At 41.6% G+C, this 27,847-nt stretch overlaps 2 protein-coding genes and 1 long non-coding RNA gene across 7 annotated transcripts in view; 1 reads left to right on the top strand and 2 right to left on the bottom strand.

The window, feature by feature from the left end:
* LOC139989517 (dipeptidase 1) overlaps positions 1-27,847 on the bottom strand; it is a 233,425-nt gene that overhangs the window by 84,379 nt on the left and 121,199 nt on the right. The gene's annotated exons all lie outside the window — the stretch shown is intronic.
* The window catches only part of LOC139989526 (uncharacterized), a 119,977-nt gene that overhangs the window by 88,922 nt on the left and 3,208 nt on the right, over positions 1-27,847 (top strand). The window lies entirely within an intron of this gene.
* Positions 677-27,847, bottom strand: part of LOC139989513 (uncharacterized) — a 36,592-nt gene continuing 9,421 nt past the window's right edge. Inside the window, exons 2-3 of one of the 3 annotated variants that reach the window (XR_011800351.1) lie at positions 2,262-2,373; positions 677-1,702 (exon numbers count right to left, since the gene is read on the bottom strand). Coding sequence is in view for 1 of the 3 variants with exons in the window: in XM_072007979.1 (XP_071864080.1) it covers positions 8,604-10,391 (1,788 nt within the window). In the remaining 2 variants the exon portion in view is untranslated. Of the gene's footprint in view, positions 1,703-2,261; positions 2,374-6,211; positions 10,392-27,847 lie in introns of those variants that run through there. The other 2 variants (XR_011800352.1, XM_072007979.1) reach the window with 2 other exon arrangements.

Below are 27,847 nucleotides of genomic sequence, written 5' to 3'. Positions count from 1 at the left end.
ATTGCAAATATATGCGCGCCGCGAAGAGCACCGGAAGAAGACCGACGACTTAAGCGTGCTATAGTTTGCCATTACTTGGCGAGATCGTTTCACCGTGGTTTATGCAATTAAAGTATTTGCCGACTGAATCGCTTGTCAACTCGCCAAGATGAGAAAAAAGGGAGTGCTTGAAACTTGACCATCACCGCTGGTTTGCACTCTCCTTATGCAACTATAGGAACCAAGCGCGCCTTCTTCACCGGTCTCATCCCTTCGGTTCAACTTTCTTCCGGCTTTCCTTCACTTTCTAGCAAACTTCGCCTCAAATTAATTTTGCAACTCTAACTTCTGCCGACTCTCGGATAGTACTCGCTTTCTCGACTCGATCGGCGTCATCCATCGACCATTTCCGTTGAGTGCACGAGCTATCGCACGGCCTGTGTCGTGTAACGAGAAGCCCTTTCGTATTCGCTAAAGTATCATCAGGAACTGTAACAGAATAGCGAGAAGCGAACACGAGATACTCCTTCTGTGTCGTTTGAAATTTTAATTCTAATAGATTAGATTGCCATGCAATAAGGGAAATTTCATTAATTTATGTCTGTCTGGTTGCGATACGAGTCTCGACAGCTTTAAAGCGCATGTGAAGTATTTATCTTTTCTCACTTTCATCTCGTACCAATTATCAATAACGCAATTAAACCGTCGTATAACTATATATATTTTCTTTTCCAGTACCGATGAATTTTATACGTTCGTACGATATTGCTACATTTTCCATTGTATTTGTTGTTCTTTGGTCTTACGCAGCTCATAAATGAATCCATAACGAGATTTTGATGAAACAAAGGATCGTATATTATACATATATACGAACATACAATACTCAATACACTATTTCTCCGTAATTTTTGTCGCGTATTCCAGATTCTTATTTCGTTCGTATTCTGAATTGTTCTAATCGATCAATCGCTTTCGTAATAATTTCAGACACGTATCGTGTTTTGGATGTGACCAGTAATACTCGTAAATGGTAGTGCATTTTATCACGCGAGCTCTTGTGGCAAGCGTCGTTTCTTTTCATTTCCGATTCTCTTGCCGGCTAGAGCCTATCTCGCTTCTTTCGCCGATCTTCTTTATCTCTTTTTCTTACAGAGAAATGTGCACCGGCGTTTATTTCCGATTTCCTCGAGTGGCCAGCGCCGCGGTGCCACGACGTAATACGATTTCACGAGCGAACTCTTAAATTTAAATCACCGCGCGACAGATTTTTTCAAACCGGGCCGCCTCGTGCCTGAAAATGAATTTACTCTCGCGGAAACACTGCTCGTAGAAAGATAGCGGCGGCCGGCGGAGAAGGGATAAAAGGGAACAGAGAGGAGGCAGCGCGAGAGGAACTTCCGGTAAGTTCCTTTTCGTGGCACAGATCCGATTTCCTGACTGCACTTTTTCCGCATCCCTTTCCTTTTCTTTTTTCTTTCTTCCTCGTCTCCGTTGGTCGCGGGTAAAAATTCTACAGCGGAGCAGGCTGCCACGTCGAACGTAACCCTTTGGAATTAGATCGGATGGTATCACCAGTCACCCCTATCTTCCACCCTTCCTTTCGCCACTTTTTTTTCCTCTTTTCTCCTCTTTCTTCAATTTCACGCGTCTTCGCTCGCTTCCACATTTTCTCTTGTGATTTCATCAGACGCGCGGTTAGCAGGAACGCTAGCAGCGACGTCTCAAAAAAATGAAGAAGCACGTGTTTGGCACCAATATCGAACAAAAGATGGATTTTGACAACGTAAGATCAATCGACAATGTACCGAAGCTGAAAAGTGGAAGATCTGACCTATCGTATGCTTCTCCTATAATCTCTGTACGTCGAAGAAGAAACAGCGATATATTGGGTTGGCAACTAAGTGATTGCGGATTTTGTCAATACCACCTAATGACAAAATCCGCAATCACTTAGTTACCAATCCAATATATCGCTGTTTCTTCTTCAATAGAAACAAGTATTCCTCTTCTCGCGAACTAACTTTTTACTAAGTATATGATTGTAATGAAATATCTTGTAGTTTCAATGTGGACCATAGAACGTTTCTATGATAAGTCGAAATACATTCGTGAGGCAATGTACTTGCATGGAACGGACTACGAGCTGCTCGGTAAGCTTTGAAGCTATACACGTATATGTATATGTATTTCGCAAAGGACCAAGACTCATAGTGTATTCCAGGGTGATTAACAGGGTTCCTCGCGATTAACAGTTGTCGAACATTTGCATGGAACGGTACTTGCAGACGTTTGTTAGCTTCGTGCCTTCATTTCTCTTCGTTGCCGCCCCATGTCCTGTTTTCTTTTTCACCTCCGTCTTGTCTCTTTGTTAACCATCCTAAAACATGGGCCCTATGGGAAGAAGAATGCTCCTTTCAGGTAGAGGCTCTTAAACCGTTGATAGCTTGTTGAATTATAGATGTAATGTATTTTCGTGAACGACCGTTTGTACGATATCTTGGCTGACTTGCAGAAAACTCGTAACAACGATACAGATTAATTCGTTCTGTAAATCTTTCTCGTGTCCAAAGTGTCCAATATTTCTATTCGGAGGGTAAACAATTTTTGCAGAGAATCGGATCGACATAAACTAAAATGGATTCGCGTCTTGGCGCTTGTTTCGCAACGATCGTTGGAGCGTGCTAGCGATTCCTGGATAAAAGCGTGTGTATCCGGTGCACGCACAGCGACGCATTTTTCATCGTTTTACGACGACACGGGTTGTTAAATGTTTCGGTTATGCGGCTGCAGGCGCAATGGAGATGGCATCGCGTGCAAATCGTCCATCAGATTTTAACGAGGCGCCCTGCGGGAACAGAAATTGCGACGGTGATGAGCAAATACTCGATAAATATTCGACCAAAAGTAATCGAGGTATCGTCAGGTAGGAGTCGTTTCGCGCGAAGGTTCGAACGGAAAGGGACGGCGGAATCTGCGACTAACGGTGAGAAGGGAAGAAAAAAGGATAAAAATTCAGGAAAGAGATTCGACTTGGTAAATTGGTCGAACATAACGCGGCACTCGAACGATTCTCGAGTCTTCATTCGAGCCACGATTTACTCAACTCTCTCTCTCTCTCTCTCTCTCTCTCTCTCTCTCTCTCTCTCTCTCTCTGTCGGTGCCACAAAATCGGACGGATCCGGCTTATCTTCCGTGTTTCTATACTGTAAGGAAGCTCAAACCAGAGAAGGAACGTTGCTTGCTAGAATGCTTTTCTAACGCCGGCCAATGCATGCTGATAAACCTGCTGGACCAATTTAAATCCCAAGATGGCGTCTGCGGCCATCAGCCTTTTTCTTTTCTTTCTATTCTTCCTTTTTGTTAACCTCCTCTCTTTTCCTCGTTTCTTTCCGCCTGGTTCCCAGGGATCTATCGCGACGAACGATTTATTAACCCATTTCGTCGGCAGACATCTCTAGTTTTGCGAATTTCCTTGGAAAATCGATGCCCTCCTCTGCTTCGCTTCGATCCTCTACATAGCTTCCTCTGCCCCCCCCCCTTCACGCTCGCTCTCTTGGATGCCGAAAGGAACGTTCTTATAATTTTCTCAAAGATCGAGCAGACACGAATTCGTACGTGTTCGTTGAATTTCTCTTCGCCGCTCGTGCAAATAAGTGCGAAATGTCAGATATTTGAATTTCTAATTTCAAAAGAGTGCTTCTCTCTCTTCGTGAATTCCATAGTTTCCCGACGGATCGTTAGGTGTTCTTTAGGGCGATAGATTAACTCTATCTATGCCGCGCATTTATTTCCAGCGATAATATTATTGAAAACGGTTCTTTAAAATTAATAATAATTATATAAGAATATTTCCGAATTTACTAGAGAGTCTTTGCTTATTTTTCTACGTTATTTGTTTAACGTTATTCAAATTACACACGTAGTCCCGAATTCGAATTCCACTTCTGACGTCAACGTTGCGAATTTGACATTCGTTTTTGCTCATGGTCTTTTATTTACAATTCCGATGTATAATTAACTATTAGACTGCAAATATTTGTAATTTTTACCCGATATTTCTATCATTCGTATCGGAAATTTAAAAACGAAGAAATGCGCATGATACGCGAAAATGTATCATATGAGTTTTGCTGCGAGTTGTCCATAGCCGTCTTACACCAGACGATGTTTGTTTATGGGAATGTATTAACAAGTAATATCGATGAGATGTCTATGACGATGAATTTAGGTTCGATAACGAATACACGGTCAACGGGATGACGACTGCGATTAGGAACTCGATGTACGTGTTCACTGGGCTAGTCGAACTTATCAGATTGCTCCTCAGTCCAAGTGGAACTGCCCTATATACTCCTCTCCGTATTCCTCAGGTCAATCCCTGTTTTTAAGTAGAGTTATTTAATTACTTTATGTTGAAGTGATCGCCACTTCTAAGAAAACTCTACATCTGGTCTTCGGTTTTCTCAAGCGCTGAGGCTATCGATAGCGCATAGACAAAAGAATGCATCGATGATAGACCATAAGCGGTACATGTGCGACGTTGGCTTCAGGGTTCTTTTAGTCTAAGGGTAACATTGCTAGTGTGCGGATTTGGACTTACATTGTATTCCACACTTTGTACTTTAATATTCACAATATATATATATTTACAATACCTTACAATTTACCCACGCGTTTCTTCGATTCCACATACATCAAATAACCTTAACACTTTATACCTCTGTTAGGTACACGTCCCTCCCGTGACCGTGGCTACGTTCAGTGACCCATTATGTCACTTCGAGCCCAAGCCCACTGTCATAAATCTCGAATAATCATAATTGACTTAACTCATAAACAGCTATTCTCAGTTTTATTGTTTAAGTACGACTATAATAAAAAATCTGGACTAAAGTATTGGGGACCTTCACAAATATTCCGAAAGAAAGGCTCCGGCGTCCATTCATCTCCGACATATATATCGTCGTAATATTTAGTGCACGAAATTCTATTTGTTTAATTATGCTTGTATAGTATTTCTGCATAAATACATCGCCACGATTATTATTCTTTCATAAAATCGCTCTTACGAAATTACATTGTATTAGCTTGTCCGAAAAGTGTCTTTCTTTTACAAACACGTCTTTTACAACAACGCATCTTTATACAAACATGAAACTTAATCTGTCGAACGTTGTGATTTTTATTTTGATAGAACAAAATGGATCATACGTAATTCGATAAAATAATATAAAACTGAAAATATTGTGCATCCATTGTTTCCTTATAAAACGAAAGAGACTTTTCGGACGACCTAATACCAAATAAGGTACCCAGTAGCAGTGTCAAGAGAAACGAACACGCGCTGCAACAGAACGCATTGAAATTTTCCCAATGAAAATAGACGGTTCGATAGTAGAAATTGATTCGTGAAGGATATCGAATGTTGACTGGAAAATTACACGATGTCGCAATGAGACGACGTGACGGGACGCCGTGCGATCGTGAAAAGGAAGAGGACGGATATGGAAAATGATCTACGCGTCGAAATTACTTGGAGCCAGGCTTTTTGATTCTATACGGAAAGTTTCCTTTTGTCTCGATGGAGGTCGCGAAACAAGATCAAACTCAGCTTCGAAATATTAGCGTTTTGCGCGGTGAACTCGTTCCCGATACCGCCACTAGTTCCGTGGAAAAGTTTTCCGCGTTTCCAACTGGCGTGTTTGCGTTTATCGTGCCCTTTGCCTACATCAACCATTTAGTTGAAATAATAATACGGTCTATAACAAAGTTGTAGAATTATTTAATCAACGGAAGATAAAACAAGAACCGAGAGGGACGGCCAATCGCCGACTTACTTTTTGTTATTATTTGAACGAAACTTTAGAGCCTCGTTAGCGAATAGTTGATCAAGATCTAATATACTCGGAGCATGATAGAACTTCAATTAACTGGCTCGTAACAATAGTTACTCTTGTCAAATGTTTCAGTCTTTTTATGTAATGTAAATAGCATTCACACGACAAGAGTCATCTTTGTTATTCCGTAGCTTTTCAATTATCAGAATCTCGAGTACGAGAACGATCGATTATCATCGAAACGTAGTTCGTAAGAAAGTTCGGGAAATAGGAATAAAAAGTTGAAAGAAAAATATTCGCATATTTATTTGAAAACTTTCTGCTTCTACCTGATATTAATATTTATAAAATAGTCGAGGATAAATGATCTTTCACGCGAAACCAAAATTGCTTTGTGTATCGAGAAATTCCGTTGGTCGAACAATATGTGTGATAGTAATTAAGGTTTTATTATGACGTGAGAATTTTTGTATTCTTTTAGTGACTCGCAGATAGTGTTAAAGTTATATAATCTATTTTAAATCTAAATAGTTTTCTTCTCCACTGACCCGTAATATTTTGCTTTAATCAATGGAAATTAATTGATAATATTATGCTTGAAAGAATTACTATGATAATCAACCGAGTACGACTTTCTCCTGTCATCTTATGTGTGTTTAACGGATCTGAAAGTTTAACGGAGCATAATATTACTTGTTATCCCCGCAGATTAATCATGTCGTCACGAAGTAGAGGTTTGCGAATGAAAGTCGAGTGAAGCATGGCAAGGTTTTCTTAGGAAACGATCTCGACGTCTTCGTTCTTATCGTCTCGTTAGCGAATCCTTACGTTTCATTTATCCCTTTTTTATATAACTTCAGTTGGATAATTTGTCGCAGATTGCTTCCAATGATCTCCTCTGTATTTTTCTTCGCTTTTCGAAGTTATTTGTGTTCCACACTGCCATTCATTCTATAACGATGAACTATACGAAACGCGCGAGAGAAAAGCTTGCAAGTACGCCAGAATAAATCAGATATGATGCTTTGGAATCATCGTGGAACTCGAGAATGAATGAAAATCGATAAGTAGGATTATCACAAGTATGTAGGAATGTGCGATCGTAAAAATCTTCGTATATCTTGTAAAAGATTAATTTTAATTCCTCGCTTGGATGTATATTTAATACGCGATGGATTAAACGATAATAGCTGTTTTATAGTAAAACACATGATCCTACAAAAATGCCTGAAGAGATAAGAGAAAGAAAAATTGGTTTGTACCAACTATAAACTGTGTTAATATTTTCTAAGAACTTTAGTTTACGTTCAATTTGACTCTTAATTGATTTTCTCCTCAAAGAAGACACTAGCTTTACGATGAAGTTTTCCCAAGTTTTATTTTAATAAAAATAGTTTTGTTATAAGATGCACAAGGGACTTTCGTGACTGACGATATGAGTATGTGACATGTGTTCTAGAGTGAGGGTTTCAGAAAACTCACAAAGGAATAGTTTCTATATTCCGCATATAGGAAGATTCTCCCGATCGTCTGAAGGGACTCCACCGGTGTTCGTGGAATATCAGTTCATTATTTCAGGATCGAGAATTCCTTGGACGGTAGAAAATAATTTTCTTTTCTTCAAGAATTGATTATAGATTTCTTCCGATAATTTTAAAAATATAAAAATTCATCCAAGTTACGTATAAATCTCGAAAGTAACTTATTGATTATAAAGCATTCCGGATGAAGCCTCATAGAAAGATTGTAAAAATAAAATGAAAATGAAATCTACGTTGTCTAATAATTTACGTTCATCTTCATCAAAATTCTGTTTCTATTCTTGACGATCTTCTATCTGTTTTCGCTCGCCAGCGAAGAGTTTTATCGATGTTCCAAACTTAGGTGTCGGGATTATACTGGCTGCGTAAGTTGTTTAAATCTGTAAATCATTGAAGAGACGACGGCGGATTGTTTCAGCGTATTACATCGGATTACGAATTTGTTTCGAACTCGTTGAAAAGCGTTCGACGTTGTTCCCATAGCCAAGTTTCTTCGGCGATATCTCGTTTTTGTAATTATTTATTCTATAGTGGGAAGTTAACTGCGCTCTAGTCGGTCGCTAGAATTTCGGACATTTCATTAAGTCGAAGCTTCCACGTCGATTTCTCGCTTTATTTCCCCCGTGATTTCTCGGCGAAAGGACGGCAAAGATATCTGCTTGTAGGCGAACGTTCGAGCATCTTGAGACCGAAGTTTAAACGTTATTGCAGTTCGAGAACGAGAAACGTACTGTTGTTCCTATCGAACTTTCGCCTTTAAACCGGAAAAGAGCTTAATAAAAGGGACAAGGCAATCGTAAACTCGTGGAAACTTTGTATTTCAAAGGTGTCAACAAAGATATAACTGAGGCTAACAAGAAACATAGCGAACGTAGCAAAGTCGCTTTTAACGCTCAAACACAGAAGGAGAAAAAGTATCTATGAAAGATTTTTAACTAACAATATCGTGGACGAACCATGCGTAATCTTTCGGGAATACTATTTAAATATCGAGTACAGTGGAACTTCGATTACGTTTGAACCCATAGGAAAGAAACTGTTCATAAATAGAAACGACACACAAGAGCGGTAATGTGGATTAATGTTAACAAATGTTTAGTTTATCGAAGTTATTCTCTCTCGATTTAACACGTGTGATTTAAAAACATCACACACACACACTGAATTCATTAATTTAAAGGCTGATCAATTACTAGCAAAAATTTCATTCGAACGAACGAAGTTCCACTGTACCGTCATTATTTTATGTTTGATCCTCGGTTGTCGTTTGCTCGGTAGTCTTCTCTATTTCCGTTTCCTTTTTAATCTTCAGAATATCCTCCACTTGCGGTGTTACTACGACCGTTTCACTCTCTTCCGGAAATACATATTCTTCGTGATTCTGAGAAGCATCAAAAGCGTAATGTCCCAATCCTTTGTAATGTCCATGTTGCTCGAAAGCAGAGTGATGGTGGCCTTCGTGATGTTTGTGATGGCTATCGTGAAGATGTTTATGATGATGATCGTCGAAATGTTTGTGATGTTCCTCGTGTGAATGTCCATGTTTGTGTTCATGGGATGCATGGTGTTTGTGATGTTCGTGATGGTGATGTCCTTCGTGATGATCGTGGTGATGCTTGTGGTCGTGTCCATGTTTATGTTCTTCTTTGTGTTCGTGACCGTGTTTGTGTTCTTCGTGATGATTATGCTTGTGGTCCTGATGGTGGGAATGATGATGATCTTCGTGATGTCCATGGTGATGTTCTTCCTTGTGACCATGTTTGTGTTCGTGTCCGTGTTTATGGTGATGGTCCTCATGATGACTATGCTTGTGATCTTCGTGATGTCCATGATGATGTTCCTCGTGATGGCTCTGCTTGTGTTCGTGTCCGTGTTTGTGATGATGATCCGAATGATGACCATGTTTATGTTCGTGTCCGTGTTTATGATGATGATCCTCATGGTGGCCATGATGATGATCTTCGTGATGTCCATGTTTATGCTCGTGTCCATGATGATGCTTGTGTTCCTCCTTGTGGCCGTGTTTATGGTGTTCGTGATGATCGTGTCCATGGTGATGATGATGGTTCTCGGTCTCCTTGTGAGTATGATGATGGTGATGTTCATTAACGTGATGATGATCGTGGTGATGATGATGTTCGTTATGATGATGATGCTTATGATGATGGTGATGCTCGGCATGATGTTTGTGTTCCTCGTGATGTTCGTGTTTCGAATGATGTTGGTGCCCATGGTGATGATGGTGTTCTCCATGATGTTTATGATCGTGACCATGCTTGTGTTCATGCTTATGACCATGTTCGTGTTTATGTTCGTGTCCATGATGATGTTTATGATCAGAATGATGCTTGTGACCATGATGGTGATCGTGTCCATGATGATGATGGTGACCATGGTGATGTTTGTGGTCTTCCTGATGTTTATGCTCAACGTGATGTTCATGTCCGTGTTTATGTTCGTGTTCACTATGATGCTTGTGACCATGTTCGTGCTTATGTTTGGCATGATGATCGTGATGTGCGTGATGTCCATGATGATGAGAATGATGATGTCCACCGTGATGGTTGTGACTATGGTAAAAAGAATGACCATCGAATCCGTGAGCTCGACGCGTAGAAACGACCTGTGGCGTCAGAAAAGAGATATGCGACGCTTCAGCCGAAATTCGTGGTTCGATCACATGTTTTGCTGGTTCGTTGATCCGTGAAACGATGCTAGTCTTGGTGTTGGGGTCGAAAGTGGCTCGATGTAACGGCGAATGAAGCTGGCCGCTTAGGGGCAACGTTAGCGGTTGGAAATTGGCTCCCAGGTCGCCTAATTGCCGTTTTCGTGGATGTCTCTCAACGGCAGGTGACTGTGGGGTTGTTAGAGCGTTGTACAGCAGTAACGGACGAGATGGCTGTACTTGCCGCGGGAGCCTGACGGAATCGGGCAATTCTGCTCTGACTGTTGATAGTTGATCTCTTTGCGATGCTTTCAAATTTTCGCCAGTCGCCGCTGTCAGTGACAGAGCGATGGCTAGAAGCCACGCCTAAGGATAGAATACAAATTGAGAAAGAAAAGCACCAGACAGCTCGGTTTAAATGACAATTACCGAAAAATTCTAGCGAGATCGAAATCAAATATACGACCTGACTTTTGTCTGTAGTCTCTGATTAGAAAAGTACAATCACACGCGGAAATTTCATTTCTCTAAGTAGAGTGTGTTGTCTTATATACGTATGCACGTATTGTATTGTGGTATCGTGGACGAAAGGCCTAAGAGATATCGGGTGGACCATAAACAATGTCGCGAGAAAGCCTAAGTGCCGACGGCCCATCAATGTATCGTCGGTCATTCAATCGAATAGTTCCACCTACGGGAAAAAAGGCCTACGGGACCCTGGCCACGAACGATTGCGGAAAACGTGCGTGATGGGACCATGAGAAAAGACGAAGGGCTGCTAAGGGAGAAAGACGGATTAACAGTCAGTGAGCGTTGAGAAGTCAGAGAACCACGGTGACGAGAGTTGCAAATTAACTATTTAGTTATCTTAATTATAGTACGTTATTGCGTTTAGTTCACGTTAAATAACCATCGTTTCCTGTTTAACCAGCACCTATTTAGTCCATTTTAAATAAACTAATAAATAACGTTCCTGCAGTATTATATTATAACCAATAAACTTTATAAATTGTCCTTGGATGTGCAAATTATTATTAAATACGTATATGGATAATGATGAGGAATGGGTTGATTGCTAATTTTTCAAAAATCGTCTAACCACAAGAGAGTTCGTTATGATGCGCAGGCTACGGTATTTTCGCGCAGCTGACATCACCTTGGCTAACCGAAACAATAAAACATCGTCGGGTCTGGCGCGGGCCATTTTGGTCTGCTGCATGCTGGCTCGCAGCGCACATGCGAAACGGACACGTTCCGAGTGGAAAAACCGGAGATAATATCCAGTAAATCGTCGCTGGCTCGTTTTATCGCGCTTTGCTATTTCTTGTCGTGTAAATTTCTTCCTTTCGCGCGGTCCGAAAGGTAACAGAGAAGCTAAACGGTGAAGATAGAGACGGATAAACGTCGAAGAAAGCACGGTTGAACTCGGTGACCAAGATGGTACACGGGCAGGAAATCGAATCTCGGTTTTGTGCCACCGAATTAGCGAGGTCAGCTATCCTCGAACGATCAGGAAATGGTAGGTTTTTAGCGCGAAACGAATGGATCTTCAGCGTCGCTCATTCTGTCTGTCTTTCTGTTTCTCTCTCTCTCTCTCTCTCTCTTTAGCGATGATTTATGCGATCCGTGGTACGTCCGCGAAAAAATTGAAGCCACCTCACGTTACGCGGGCAGGAATTTTAAATTAGCGTTCCGTCCTACGTTCAGCTTTATTTCGCGATGCGTGACCTGGACGCGATGAGAATGAATACAGCGAAACGACGCGAGTACAATCAGGAATTTTATTTCCGGCCTGCCAACGAATTCCAAACACGAGCGATACATTCGTTAAAAGATTCATCTATATATGTTCTGGCGCGATTTGAAAACTAGTTGCTGCTCCAAGTCAACCTACAGAGTTAATGTTTCAAAAAGATACGACGTTTTTGAAGTAAGCGTGAACACCGAGTAAAGTTTTGAACATCTCGTTGAGAGTAGGCTTATCAGCGACAGCAATAAGTCTTATTCAGAGATGCTGCCGTTGTTGCAGCGACGCGACTCAGGTATCAACGTGTTCCGTCTGTTTTAATCTCTCGTTATGCTCGCAGACATCGAGCAGCGTAACGCGATGTTCGCGACATCTTGGTATATTCTTCTTGAAATGCAAACGCCTGCTCGTTGATTAACTCGGAATTTAATCAGCGACAACGGCATATAAACGATAGGATTAGTGGATCTCCCCAAAGAGAATGAATAAGAAATGGCGCATCCTTAGCTTGAATAGCTAATGTTGTATGTCGTGTTGATTTTTTTGTGTTGGCAACTTGCTTTAATAATGTCAATGTTAATATACATAAAATGTTAAAGAATTCAGATATTTCAATATGCTTTGGACATTTTTAAATTCATTTGGATTTCAAAAGTGAAATTACTCGATTATTATTGTAAAAGCGTATCTGAAGTAATATTTGACGAGTTCTAAATATGTAAAACTCAGAATTTCAAGAATCTTCCGAGTGAAATTACCGCTGTATGAAATCTACGAAGATATTTAAGGTACCTTGATAGCGCAGTTAACAAAGTTTCTGACATAGGAGCTAATAAGTCAGGGAAAATACTTATGTTAAGTCTAATAAGAGATTAACATAATAACAATAAGGGATGAACTTACCAACGTTGCCATTGTCTCCGTTATTTTGGCTATACAGCCAGAGAACAACTGGATACCGAAGTTCTGTGACGCTGTACTTTTATACAGAGCAATTGGCAATCGATACTTTCTTCCGTGCTAAGCACCAGTGTCGTTTACGACGGAATCTAATATTTTAATTGTCGTCATAATACGCGCCGAACCGCGACCGGGTCCGATCACTCGCGGCGGACTATTGGCAATCATCGAATTTCATTCATAACCGTTCGATGTTCCTTATAGACGCCGTTTCCGGTACAATAAAAATTGAGGAAGCGGCGATACCGGCTGCCCCGATGAATCAAAATTGATGGATAGAAATATCGATCGATATTCCGCGCCGCTGTATAATCGTCGACCATTTTACGAGCAATCAAAATTGCGTAGGGAACTCGATCGTAACGCTGCTATGCGTATCATCGTAATTTTCTCTTTTAAATTCAGATTTATCGGTTTTCAAATAATCGCGCGATGAGAGTTACGATTCGTTCGATTGATTTCTTTTCGACCTTTTCATGCTCGGTTTAATCGAGCATCGTTGTACGCGTTTATGCCAATACGCGTAAAAAAATTGTGGTTTCAAAAGTAAAAGTTCAACGCGTGCTTAAAAAAAAAAAAAAAAAAAAAAAACGATCGAAAGAGAGAGAGAGAGAGAGAGGGAGAGAGCCGAATTTTCGCTTTCACACCTATTTTCCTGTCCGCCATCGCTGCTACCTCGTAAACACAGGCGTTCACCAGCGTTTAATGCGTAGCCGTGCATTCGACCAGAAACGAAGCAAACGACGCGTGTACCGAATTTAATTTATATATCTCATTATTTAATAGGATAAATGGGCTGATTTCTCTTCCTTGTTGTTTCCCCCGTTCCATGAATATTTAACGGGCCGTTTCGCTTGCTCAATTCTTTTTCGTTCGTCGGCCTGTCGATCGAACCGTTGCTTGTTTGTAGATAGACGAAATTACGCGATTAATTCCCGCGTACGCCAACTTTGCAAATATTTGTAGATCCGTGTAAAAGATACGGCTCGTGAGCCAAGTTATGGACCAATTAAACGCTGTAAACTTTAATATCGTATTTAATATTATCACGGTGCTCTGCCGGAATTTGTGCTTTCTACGTTGCTACGATTGCGGAACATGGTTGGTAAGTTGTATTGATGAAACGCGGCTAAAGATAAACGGCGTCGATGTCGCCGCTTTTAGTGGCTCGTTGCGATACTACGCTCGCTAGTAAAATACTTATCCCAATCGCCGTAACAACGTCTTACGTGGTCGTGCTTTTCTGTCCTTGCTGTAATTTCGTCACTCAATTGCCTGAAATCTAGTTATCTCGAGGCCATTACCCCAGGTTACCTCTCGTTTCGCAGGGACCCTTATTTCTTGGTTGTTGCGCGACATTTTCTCGAGAAATCCCTGGAATCGCCTGTTAGTTGCGAAAAAACCCTCGGGAACATGACGAAAGACGAGCTGAAAAGATAATCGAGGAATTGTCGAGAATCGCATCCAAGATGCGAGAGAGAGAGAGTAAACTCGTCGATATTCGAACGTGGAAATCTTCTCGTTTAGGGTAATTCGATTTCATAAAAGGTCTCTGTGCGAAGAGTAACGTGTCGAGTATACAGAACAAAAATCTGCAATTCGTCTCAACGATGACGTTGTTGAAACAAATTGTAAATATCGTTGTTGGCAAAAGAATTTTTGCTAACTACGTAAAATAGGGTACATCTTACTGACTTCCATGAGCTCGAATTTCCGAGTAATTTCATCGATATATTATTACATGCAAGAGTATTTCATTTGTACAATCGTATTGCTAAGGTTTGAGGCCATTTGGGTTAGCTTTGGATCGAAGATTTCCTTTTTGATAAGTAAACGATCTTTAGTTAGTTAGAAGCTGTATGCGTCTTAAATTCAAATTATTCGAACAGTGTATTTCGTATGATAACGTTGTTCCAATAATTATACGGAAAATCTTAAAGTTACAATTCTAAAAGCGTGACATTGAAAATACTTTTACGCGTATCTGTAAAACGAAGCTCGAGTGGCAATTACTTTGTTAATTTTTTCATTTTCGCTGGTTACGTGAAATGTAGGGAAATCAGCCGATTTCGTTATCTTCCCTCAATTTATCCGCGAATCACGATGTTCCTCGATTCTCCTGCGATTAAACGCGACACTCCAGCCGTTCGAACTTCGCCCTTTATCGTACGTTTACGCGATTTCTCAACGAATTTATGTTCTCACGTATCTCGGTTAAGAGGTATATATATATATATGTATATATTTCTGGCTGGGACATTACGCGGTTACGAGACCACGTGGTGCGAACGAGTTTGCGAAAATGTCAAGGCAAAGTCGTCTCTCGAATATTCCAAGCGTGTTAGTTCAGAACAGTTCATCCGGATTAAGGGTGGATGTTTATGAATCGCAACAGAATTTCGTTCCTCCTATGTGTGCTCGCGCGTGAATAACGAAGAACGATCGTCGTTATTTTAAATCGCGTGTTACCTACGCGAAGATTTTCCGATCGTTTTTTATTCGAAAAAATTGCCAGCCCAAGGTGAAATAATGAAAAGAGATGGAAAGAATTTAGTCAAACTGGGAAAGTTTAGCGTGGAAAACATCGACTCGATGATAGAGGAGAAAAATGAACGATGATTTATGAAATCGCCGGCCGAGGATGAAATAGCCTTTCCATCTCTACGTCATGTTCGATAAAGCACGCTCAATGAAGTGACAGAATAATCGTATTGTGTACGTACACGCGGCGACGATAAAATCCTGCTGTCGCTAACGCGCGCGCGACACGTGCCGTTTCACTATTGCCGACATCCAGAGGACGGTCCCTGGTATCGCTCTATGGTTTAATGAATATTTGAATCAATCATCGATCGCTATATTTGTCCGTATTGAACGTCCAAAGGAAAAGATCGAATTTGCTCATCTCTAAAGCCAGCTTCGTTGTGTATCGATTGCGTGAAATGAAAATTCGCGAAATTGAATTCCATGCAGTTGCAGAATTAAATACTCTGGACGCATTAACTAAAATTTCAGTCGATGTATTAACGAGTAACACCGCAATGTATGCTCTTTGCGTAACATTTGGATTTCGTAAAGAGATCAGGCGAATCTACTTATCTTTAAAATAAACTTGCGAACACGGCATAGTAATTTGTAAAACTGAATTTCACGTACATAATTTGAATCACCGTATCAATGCGTTAACGAAGTTCTCCATATGACGCGAGTCCTTCGTGTATCGGTTGATTTTTTTTTTTAAAAACACACAGCGAACCTACTTATTTGTAAAAACAAATTTTATCGTATACCTATCGATTATTCGGAATGGAAATTTCCGCAAGTTAATCCCACGCGATTCGAAATAACGCGTCATCGAGTTAACGAAGTTTTCGATGTTGCTGTATCGTGTACATCACAACGTACATATATCACTTGCATATTGTTTAACTTTCTACTTTTAATTTCTATGGTTCAATCCCGGATTCCAAAAACCGAAATTCCCAAAACTAACTTCCACACGATCCGAATTAACGCATTACATGTATCAACGAAGTTTTCAATATCGTTGCGTCGCGTGTCCTTCGCGTACACGTATCTCCAACCACTTACCCGCTGAAAGTTACGAGAAACTTAGCGGAACTTTTAGTAGCGAAGCCTCGCGATTAGTGGTCGTAATATTTGTTCAATGTGTAGCCAGATAGCGGGTTCGATGCGGCAAGGGATGAGGCGAACATAGACAACGGGGGTTGGGACAACAGGGGTGTGAGCGAAGGGAAGAAGCAGGATGGTACAGGCGAGGAGAGAAAGCCCACACTGTTTTCCTGCTTTCTCTCGGCTGGCACTCTCGACTGCTCGTTCCGCCTTCCAGGCTTTCGCATTAATGGCGGTCGGAGTCGGTAATTATTTCCGCGCGATTTTCTTCGTGTAATTCCGCGTGGACAATAAGAAAGCCCGAATCGATCGAGGCGAAGTTAAACAAACCACGGAAGATATTACGTAACCTTGTTTCCGCCTTCCTCTTCGTTCCTGTTACTCCGCGGGGTGAATTTAAGCCGCAAATATATTGCGGTTAAATTAATTTTCTGGGAATTGTTCTTTACGGAGAATGGTAATTTATGTTCACCTTAAGGGCTTCGGCTCTTCGCAGCGAACGACGCTTGCTTTTATTTGAACGCGCCTCGCGGACGTAATTAGAAATAATAAAGGGGCAAGGGATGATAAAGAAGCGCTCGCTATCAAGCAGTAGCTTACGAAGGATGGCAGATTCTTACATAGATATCCAGTAAAATAAATTTTATTGACGAATCATTTATAGGGATCTTTATCGGCCATCTGTCCGAAGAGAAATGGTAACGAGGGGATGTTCGCGCTGGTTTTATAGCCTTCGATCTCCAGGCTTTCGATCAAATGCAAGTCGACAAATTTCATTCGTACATTTTATCACGGGCTTCCTTGCGCCATAATTTATTAACTTATTAACTTTGTAGTATAACAAAGCACCGAAAAGCGACAGTTTATAGATTACAAACTCCTGTACAAGCAGCCTTTAGAATTTTTCAATTTATATTACGTCGAATATAACAGCCGAACGATGAGTAATATGTAAATGATTCGAGTAAGCTATACGTAGATATTGTCTGGTAAAAAATGAATTTCTGTACGTAGGAAATAAATCTACGTATTTAAAATTTATTTGGTAAAAAGAATCTGTCAGTTGTGATAGATATGGCGTAGGAGATAAAAGAATGAAATTTGCACGTATGATCCTAATTCAATGAACAGACCGTGTATCATAAATTACCACAGATATCATTCCTTTTCCAAAGTAAATATTTATCCACGTTCACATCTCTATAAAATTATTCGAAGAAAAGATAAATAGCGCGCTATTTTTCTTTCCAGCTGGGAATTCTTTTTCGGCCCCTATGAATTACCATTTTTTCATTGCGACCGTTTATGTGTACACGAGTTATCTAGATCATGGCTGCGGTACGCGAACCATTAAACCGGCTTTCGCCATATTTTTCCTCTCTCGATGTCCGAACCTGTGTCGAGTTCGGTTAAAGCGCTCGCGCGCGCGTTCCAGCCTCGTGACGCATCACTGACCCCGGTGAATTAATTCTCTATAATTCGTCATCCCTTTCGCCGACGATTTATCCGAACCGGAGTTAGATGGGGTTCCTTCGACGATCACGGTGGGGAAAAAAAGAGGTCATTAGTCAGCCAGATCCGGATAATAAAAGCAAATGCAGGTGTGATAATAATTATTGTCGTTGGTGAGAGCTGACGCGAGCGCGTTTAGTGGACTTTTATGTTACTGCTCGTCGATTCGCAATCACCAGATCAGAGAATGGCAATAGTTCAGAGCAAATAAACGACTTACATCGATCGTACGAGAAATCGTAGATTTTAATTCTACCTGCAATTTTTTCGCTTGGATAAATCAATTCCATTTTCACGTAATCTCCAACGTCGGGTCTACGCTGGTCGGAGCTGTTCGCGAACTTTTCAGGAGCAATTTACGAGTCGTTCGTGGTTTGTCCGCGAGTAAAAGCAGCATTATTATCTACACCGGAGCTGACGAACTGCTCTCGAGGAAGACACACGAGTACCTTTCGCAGACGAATTCGTCGCGTGCTGTTTCGTAAAGAATAATTCTCAGAATGAACTTAACATAATAATATCTTGTAGGAATAAAACGGTTATTTTCCTCGATATCAATGCGTTGTTCTTATTACAACCGGTGTACGCGTACAAAACTCATGAAAATATTTGAACTGCTGCTGTAGAAAATTTTCATACATATATTATATGCGCTCTACAAAACCTCTTAGAATTCTATTAACACTGCGATGAAACGCTATTATCATCGTCTGAGTAAAGTTTCAAGCAAATCTGAAACTGTATGTAGGAATTACGAGACATTTAGTAGGGATATACGTTTCAGGGAACTCGCAGAAGTATCAGATACAACTTCTTAAACATATAATATAACCAGCATTAAAGATGGTCTCGTTTAAACGTCTCAATATATTCAAGTTTATTAATACAGCGAATAACCGATCGTTTAAATACTGTTTGCGATAAGATCCTTGCAACTTGTACATCTTCAGATTCGTTTTAAATCTTCCTCGTGGGGAACAGTAAGTAATTCCAACATAGAAATTCTTCAACGATTCCAATCGAAAACCTTAAGATCCCTAATAGATGCACCTTGGTACGTCACCAACGAAACGATACATAACGACCTCAAGATACCCACAGTCAAAGAAGAATTATCCAAATTCAGCAATAGACACAGTACAAGAGTTAACAATCACCAAAACCCTCTAATTACTCAACTACTCGACACGTCGGAACAGATCCGCAGGCTAAAAAGACATTACACCTTAGACCTAAGCATTAGATTCAAATAGAATCAAACATATTATAAACACTTATTAATTATGTCATAGTACCACGTCAGATAAATCTACTTAAAATTCTCTAATGAGAATTGATTGTAAAATAAACGAAAATAAAAAAAAAGCCTTCCTCGTATAATCGTGATACTCGCGTCTTGTTCGGAATTTTGAGTGGCCGTCCGTTTATGGCACGGACATTCCCTTCTTTAGGAAATTTCGAATTACATGTCCTCCCCGAGCTGTACACCTAATGACTACGAGGTCAGGTAAAAAACCCAGGGAAAAGCTCAGCCGGAAAGGCACGATGGACAGACGAAACCCAACGGCTGGTAGGGAGAATCAGCAACGTAGGAAGGCAGTTCATCGTCAGACATCGGTCGCTCTCAACAACATCTTACCACCGCCGTGTTCATAACATCACGCTTTACTTTTACACAACAAGTGCAAATACAGTGCTAGATCCATTCTAACACTCGATCTATTAAACCTCCTCCACTTTGAGCGTTAATTCATTCGAGGTACGCGATATCGACCGATCGGTTTGATCTGACCGGTTGCTCTTTAGTCGAGAATTCGCAACATATAACAAGTATTAAAGATGGTCTCGTTTAAACGTCTCAATATATTCAAGTTTATTAATACAGCGAATAACCGATCGTTTAAATACTGTTTGCGATAAGATCCTTGCAACTTGTACATCTTCAGATTCGTTTTAAATCTTCCTCGTATAATCGTGACACTCGCGTTTCATTATACTCTTAATGAAATTTGAAAATATTTTATATAACATAGGCAATATATTAATAAGAAGTTTCCACATTAAACGTTCAAATATGTTCGCGATTCGTCGTAGATGCAGTAGATGGATGACACGATCAGTGTGTTCGTAGTAACAAGAAATAGGCGTTGAGCACGTTCTACGATGTTCCTTCTGTCTCTACAATCATCTCAGTCACTACGATCCTTGTACGAGCCATCATAGAAGTCTTGCGCAATTATGAAAGTGAGGTACGCTGGAAATTCACGCCAAAGTAAACGTACCGTATGAAAAATGATGTCGTCCTCAGCGTAGCGTTTTGCGCGTTGCATCGTTTGTTTCGTGTTCGCGATAAGAACGTAAAAGGATGATTGAAGAAGAGGGGACGCGATAAATGGACGACTTCCAGATACTTCTCCGTAAAATAACCGACACGGATGCAACGTTCCTCCGGTCATAGGTTTGTTTCAACGTTCGTTTCGTCGAAGGGATGAAACGCGTCTGATCGTAAAGGATGTTCGGTGTTTATCGAAGATCGTTCGGTTCGTAATTTTTTTATCGCGGAATAATGACATTAAGACACGACAAACCGCTTTGTTTCGGTTGTTCCTTTTTGTAGTCGGCTGTCTGAAAGCATCGTCCAGATAAGAAAGCGACGAGAACCTTGCTATTAGCTGCTCTCGAATGGTTTCGCGTTGATTACATCGATAAATACGATTTCCTCGCACCAACGTTGCATTACGGGTTTATCTTTTTCCAGAAAGCATCGAATTACGACAACGAATAACATTCCTTGATATTTTTGTTTGTAAACGACGGTGTTCTCATTGCTTGGCTGTGATATGCAGAAGAACGTAATCGCTTAGTTTTCCATGAACATTACCAAGTCGCCGCAGAGATTGAGCTCCTTAGAATTAACTTGTCAAAGAGCAGAGAGAAAGAGAGAGGGAGAGAGAAACTATGCTTTGCTTTCCGGTCGGAAGATAAAAGTCCGCAGTGTTCGATGTCTTGGCGCGAATTAAGTGGCCAAGTCGAACATCGTGCGAGTCTTTTACATCAAGTTCGAACTGCGGGAGAGAGATTTGCATTCCAAAGGGGAAGACTGACGGTTAAACTGCGAACAATTCGTTCGCCACTCTTTGAAGGGTATCACGATTTCTGGTTGGGTTCGAATAAGGAGAGAAGAAGAGAGACAGAGAGACAGAGAGAGGTGGCTTCAGCTATGTAAAGCGGGAGCAGGTCGGGAAATTTGTCGGGAGTTTCGGAAATTGCCCTGCTCCCGTGGAATGCTCTCGCCTTGCGCTCCTTGCTTCGTACGTTCACGGCGTTTCGAATTTCCGTAATGCTCGTCGTTCTACCGAGTTCTTACGAACTCGCCAAGTATTTCGGAATCGAGGTTGCGTGGCTGGTCAGTCCGCAGAGCTTCGAGAAACCATCGGATAAAGTATGTAAGAAATTTCAAGACGTTTCCAACCCTTGTCAATGAGAAACCACATTTCCCCTCTTGACCAACGCGTCTCGTCTTCGTGTTAGCCGAAACTTCATTTCGGAATGCTCTCCCTCGACCCATTTCTTGCGTCTTCCTTCCCCATGAACAGTGCAGTTATTCGCATCAGGCAGACTGTAAGGAGGTGATAGTAACCGACGTTCAATGACATTGTACCAAGTACGATCCTCTCGAAGCCATTAGCCATTCGCGAAGAAAGGAATCTCTTCGTTAGGCTTTCTTCCTAGAAAATCAGCCACGCGTGCGAGGTCTGTGTTCGAGGTCGAGCGATAAACCGAGAAAGGAAACTTCGGAAGCCCGAGATTTCAAACGTTTTCTACGAAGTGGTGGATTCCAGTTGAGCACTCGAATCCTTGCAAGCTTATTGACAAAAGGGGATAGTCGGTACACGTCCGCAAAGGCACGTGATCGTTATCTCGGTACTGGTTGCTCTCCTTTCTTCCCGAGAGGCTGATAGAAGTTCTCCTGCTGTTTTCATTGACTCGAATAACGCGGTGAACCCTTCCGGAAATTACGGCTAATTCTGGCGACGCCCCCTCTCCAAGTCGTTCACATTCTTTGTCCTCTCTGACTTGCTCGTTCGTTTGCCGTCTCGTTCACGATCTTTTTGTCCTCCATGGGACGAAGCCGGTGCCTCTTTCTCTGCGCCTCCGGCACCGAAACCGTCGTGAACAATTAAAAAACAGCTCGACCACAACAGAATCGCTCTTACGTTAAAGCAATTACCTTCGTTTGACTAAATGGAAAATCGAGCTCCGTGATTGTGTTCGTGGAACGACTAGCCGTAAAATCTCAGCCTTCGGCAGCCTTCTTTTCTTCTTCTCACGCTGATCTTTCTGTTTGAATACCTGTGCCGAAGCACTTGAAAGACGTTCGATGTATTTTGTTGGTCGTTAAAGAGCTGATTTATGAAAGTAAAATAAAGGCTCTAATAGCGTCACCTTCTCTGACATAATTTTAGAAACAGGGCAGGCGTTTTTCTATTATTAGTCGATATGGTTTACCAATCATTTACAGACCGACTACCTACGTACATAGATCGGAGTGCAAAAATTAAATCCCTGATATACGTATTATTCCATAATTCCATGTAGAATTATCGGCTAGAACACTCTGCTTTACTTCCCTTCGTTGAGTGATCGACTTCGAGGTTTCACGATGCAGTTACTAGTGCATCGACTAGTATCAGCATATCGGTGTCGGTTGCGGTTTGTACGGATGCTGTATACCATTCAGTACAGCGTTCTAGTTGATGAACAAAGCTCGATACTGACTGATACCATTTCACAAAACCTCAGGGTTGATACGTCCCGACATGGGTCATTTCAATCTGTATAGGTCTCTTTACGAATCTCAGTATTTCCCTTTTTTTTTATCTTCTCTGAGAATCATCGCAAACACCCGCTAGTTACATGGTTCGTTCGTTTGACTTTGTACTGTCTCGTTAGCCAACTATTTCACTCGTACGCTAATATCAACGAAGCAATGTTCATTGACCAATAGCACCGCGAGAGTCGTTTTATTTAAGAAAGAAGGAAAGAAAGAAAGAAACGTTGTAACGTCCGTGATAGCATCGTGGCGAGCTCGTAAAACAGCCGAAATCCCATGGGTGACCGGCCTAAGAGATCTATGGTCCCGATTGCGGGTTGAACGAGAGGCCAGGACATCCGGTCGAGGCGTCGTCTTAATTCACCCGCGGCCCGTGTCAGGCTATCGTTACCCTTCGCGCCGGAATTCTCTGGCTACCCTACCCGTTGATTTACGCGGTTGCTAAAGTTTTATCGGCCCGTCTATCAAACCGACCTTGGAATCCCCCAGGAATCGACCGTCCAGCATCCCTGATTTCCTACGAATCCGCGAGAAGGCCACGCCTTCGAGAAACCGGGTCAGGCTTAATCCTGTCACCGAAACAAATTTATGTTCGATTCGATCACTAGATACGTGTATACACGTACATGTGAGCACGTGAATGTGTGTATAAGGGGAGAAAGGTCCTATCACTGGACCTTTGTCTACCGTGATCCACTCGTGGCTTCATTTTCAAATTGGCTATAAATCGTGACGCCGGGCAAGAGGCGTGGAGGCGTTTGGCATGAAGTGTGCCCTGTCTGAATCTATTGTAGTGTATTTATGGTCTCGTTGTGACCATCTTGTTCCTCCTTGAAAGAATGCGAACGATGTTGTCAAGAGGCGTGCACTATCCGACTTACGACCAGGTAGACGGTCGGATGAAAATATTCATAATTCAAGCGCACGAATACGTATCGGCAAAAGCGAGGAAAAACCCACGAGCTATGATTTAAACGCTAGATACCTGCAGGTGTCTTGATATTTTTATATGATTATAATCAGCAATGTGTATGTATATGAAGAAACAGAATTTGTAAAGGAAAAGGTAAACTTAAAGTTAATGCTTGATGGTTAGTTAACTGAGGGAAAATGTAAATTGGAAGATTTTTGTTAATGTGGCGAGTAAACAATACACATTAAGGTAGCTTATAGATACTAAACAGCTGGTTACCGAACAATACTATTTTCAAGTGAGAAACCCAAGTTGGTTCGTATTCTAAATCATACGAAGTTCTCATCCGGCGTTAGTCCGTATAAAGGGACGACCATAAATTTGCGCGTGGAGTTGGATGTGGTGGCGCATTTATCATTAGCTTAAATTTACCTCATATTCGTAGTAAATTTTAATTGCTGTCAGGAGGGCGGAGCTGGTTAGAAAATTCTCAGTACGATTTTCGAAGAGACCGATCGCACTTATAGAAATCCTGTAGGATCAGTCGCGACGATATCGAACTTTTTTCTCCGCTCTAGTTAATTAAGTCAATCGTAGAGCTTAGGAAATTGCCGTGGTTCAGTTTGATCGTAGTCAGGCGATCCGCAATGCGGAATGCGACGGTCGAAGACGTTAAACGTTTACGGATTCGCGTTTACGAAACGTTGGAGAATGGGCGCTCGTTCGAATCGAAGCGATGCTTCGGTCAATTAAATCGAGCATTTGTCTTCGGGAGTCGTCTTCTTTGGTAATCCGTGGTCGGGAAACTTTTGCATCGTTCCCAGACTGCCGAATGCTTAGAAGCTGCAGAGAGAAGGGCAGAGCCCGCTCTGCCGTCTTCGTGCGCCGATCCCGCGGGAATAAAGAACCAAAGTCGTTTTCCTCCAGCTTCAAATTGACCTGGGACCTGCCTCTCTACCCCGATCTCATAAATATTTAAATCTAATGAACTTTACAGCCCGTGTAGATTCAAATCAGGCGTTCTTCGTGGTCTCGTCTTATATATTATTCGACCACCTAGTGTAACGTTGATCGAGGATCAACGCCGCCGGTGTCACTGATTTTTTCTTTTCCCTGCATACTGTATTTACGTTGGTTCCACCATACTGTGCTATAACTAGACACCCTGGTCACAGAAAGAAGGGTAACTATCGAACAACGGTGTGTACGTTGCGAGTGACAATGATACAGTGTGTAACTGGAAGATCAAAGAGATCGGTTTCGCACTCTGCGCGTATGGCGCGAACTTTTCCCCAATTTTCAAACGCTCGTCTAGAGTTTCCGATGTTATTGATACTCCGGTTTCCTCGATCTGTCAGGTTTGTTTTCCACCACTGAAGTAATATTATTGGCGAGATTTCACAAGGTACGCGTTACAAGTTTTTAGTAAATATTAATAAATTCTAGAAAGATTAGTAACGAAACAAATGTAAAAGTTACGAATTACGAGTCATTTGATCGTGCTTGATGACCTTAAATTTTCCGCTGTAAACGTTCGGATGACGCTCCAACCGGGATTATTTAACAGGAATTTAAAACCTATGTTTGAAATGAAAAAAAAAGCAATCTTTTTATTACGATCCGGAAGAAACACACCTTGCGAGCAGTCAGATCGATGTTAAATCTGTACCGGATGCATCGTAGACTTTGAATAACGGTTCTCCGTGATTGCACCGGTTGCCAGGCCCTGTGTGCTTATTAAGGCTCGGTTTGTAAATAACGGCTACGTCGGGAGTAGGTTGGCCAGCGAAACGCCGAATTTAGAAGGGTTTCCGGGGAGCCGGTAGAATTACGGCGTGTCGTAGGAATTTTGCTTTATTGGCCTCCAGAATTATGGCGTGACGGTGTGTTTCACAGTGCCGCGAATTCTCTTTCAAAATGTCGTCGGCAGAAACAATTTTCCGCGTCTTTTAAATTCATTTCTACCCCATCCTTCTTCATCAGTTTGTCCCGTTTACCCCTTTTCGTTTCGACCCGGTCGTTCGTCTTCCGTCCAGCTTCTCGAAGTTTCTTCGTTATAACGAGAACTCTAGAACGTTTGTATGGCACTTTTAATTTCGCCAGACTCGTTTCTCAGTCCCTTTACCGACACCCGGGCGGCAATATGTTATTCGTTCGCACGTACTTATTCAAGCTACCGGGCGAACGTTCTGTGGATTATTTTTTAATGCTCCCACAGCGACACACGCGAGGTAAGCCTCGTGTTGATTATGCATGAACGAATGGCGGTGGTAGCACGCAGCCAGTGACGATGCCTGAAAAATTAGGAAGTTTTATGGGCGGCTGTGTGAGTGCGAGGAAGCCGCGAATTATTCAAAGATCTTAGCGAGCTTGTTGCCACTTCGACCCGGTTTTCTGTCGAGAAACTTCGCCAGAAACTTTCTATTGCGCTCCGTGTAGCTTTCCTAAAGAAAACACGTCTCACATACAATTTTACTAGGAAAATTCTGTTATCGATTCCGATAATAATCCTGTCACTCGTTCCGGGTAATATAATTATGTTTCCAATGGAGCATAGCGTCTCCCGAGATCGTATAATTGCAACGTCTCTCGATTCCATCGGTAGCTGCCATACAATTTCACAGTGGGGTTTCCCGAGCACTCGAAATCGAAGGGACGTTAATTCCCACTGATATGAGAAACGTCTCTCGTGAAACAAATCGTGGTCGTAATATTGCGAACTAAGGGATAGGGCAGCACGAGGGTTCCTAGGCGCGATGTTTCTCCATTTTCTTGACGGGATCATAACAAATACAAAAGCGCGTCTAACCAACAAGGAAGAAGCATTACTGACAGATACGCTGAGCCGGATGCAATATTGAGCTACCCTCCGAGTCTACGTCGTAATTAAAGCACTGAATTATTCGTCAGCTTGCTAGAGCCGGTGTGAACATCGTTAGCGTCGACGACCGGCCCGCGCCGTAAACAGCAACCCCTCTCGTGAATTATATGCTTGCCACTCTTCCGTCGTCTCGGCCAGGCCAGTGTCAATATTGTTTTAAAACCGTCTCGGATGTATTCCTCGGGGGAACGCTACGAAAAATAACCTCCGCTCCTCGTTCTCGATCCTCGTTCCATCGGATTACCTTCCCTTCTCGGTAATAACAGAGAGAAATGTGTTCTCGATTTTTATCGATGGCCAGACGCGTCTGTCATCGTGAGAAGAAGGCGAGACGTCCTTAGGGACAATTTCGTACGGAAGGATGGATAAAACCAGGAGAAGATGACCCTTCCTTGTATCCTTTCGCGAGTTTCCGCTTCTACTCCATTAGCGTTTATCGCGGAACAGGTATGTGGTTTGGTTTCGTTGTTAATCGAAGAATTAGATACTGTCTGTCTGGTTGCAACACGATACGCTGCTATTACGATTATGATATCTTAGCTTCGCGATAGAATTCTAAGACATTTATGATATTAGTTATATGGTTATATAGTTACGTAGTTCCCATAACGTGTAACAAGTAAATCTTATATCGCTTATACGGCTAATTTCGAGAAGAAATACCGTTTATTGTCTTCTCAAATTGTATTTGTAAGCGCAACAACGATTTCCACTGAGAATTCTAAAAAATTGATGAAGCCGATCCAGTAACTTGTTCGACCAGCGTCAGTTTTGAAACTGTTACGTTTACGGTGATCTCTCGGCCATTGGACGCGATTACCGGAAACGGTCGGCCGTTTTATGAGCGGCACGTTCATTACTCCTTGCTTGTCATATTAAAGTCACCATGCAACGCGTCCGCAATTATGCCCGTAACAGTGTCATATCGCCTACTACCTCGGTAGAAATGAGAACCGTTAATTTGTCGTGACAAACGTACTCCCCGAATCGCAATCTATGAACTGGAACAATAGATATGGAGGCTGCGATGACAACGTGGTGCGTAATTAAATACACCGACAGTCGAGCTGGTTTCAGCTACAATTTCTGGAACAAGAACCGGATTCAGAATGAACGAAAGGACTAAGAAATCGAGTAAAAACTGCGGATCATTACTTGCTACATAAACTTGAAGAATTTAGAAGAAATTTACTTATAAATTCCATGTTATCATAGGAAGCAGTTTTCTCAAAAATCTATTCAATTAAAGGAAATTGCTCTTGACACGTTAAATTCGAATTAACAACAACAAGTTATCAGAAGGTTTGGTATACTCGTGTGCATAAAATTCAGGACGTTATTT

The sequence above is a fragment of the Bombus fervidus genome, chromosome 7 (genome assembly GCF_041682495.2).
Source record: "Bombus fervidus isolate BK054 chromosome 7, iyBomFerv1, whole genome shotgun sequence".
In the NCBI taxonomy this organism is placed as follows: domain Eukaryota; kingdom Metazoa; phylum Arthropoda; class Insecta; order Hymenoptera; family Apidae; genus Bombus; species Bombus fervidus.
The sequence above is the reverse complement of the archived record's forward strand: the minus strand, read 5'-3'. Positions and strand labels throughout refer to the sequence as shown.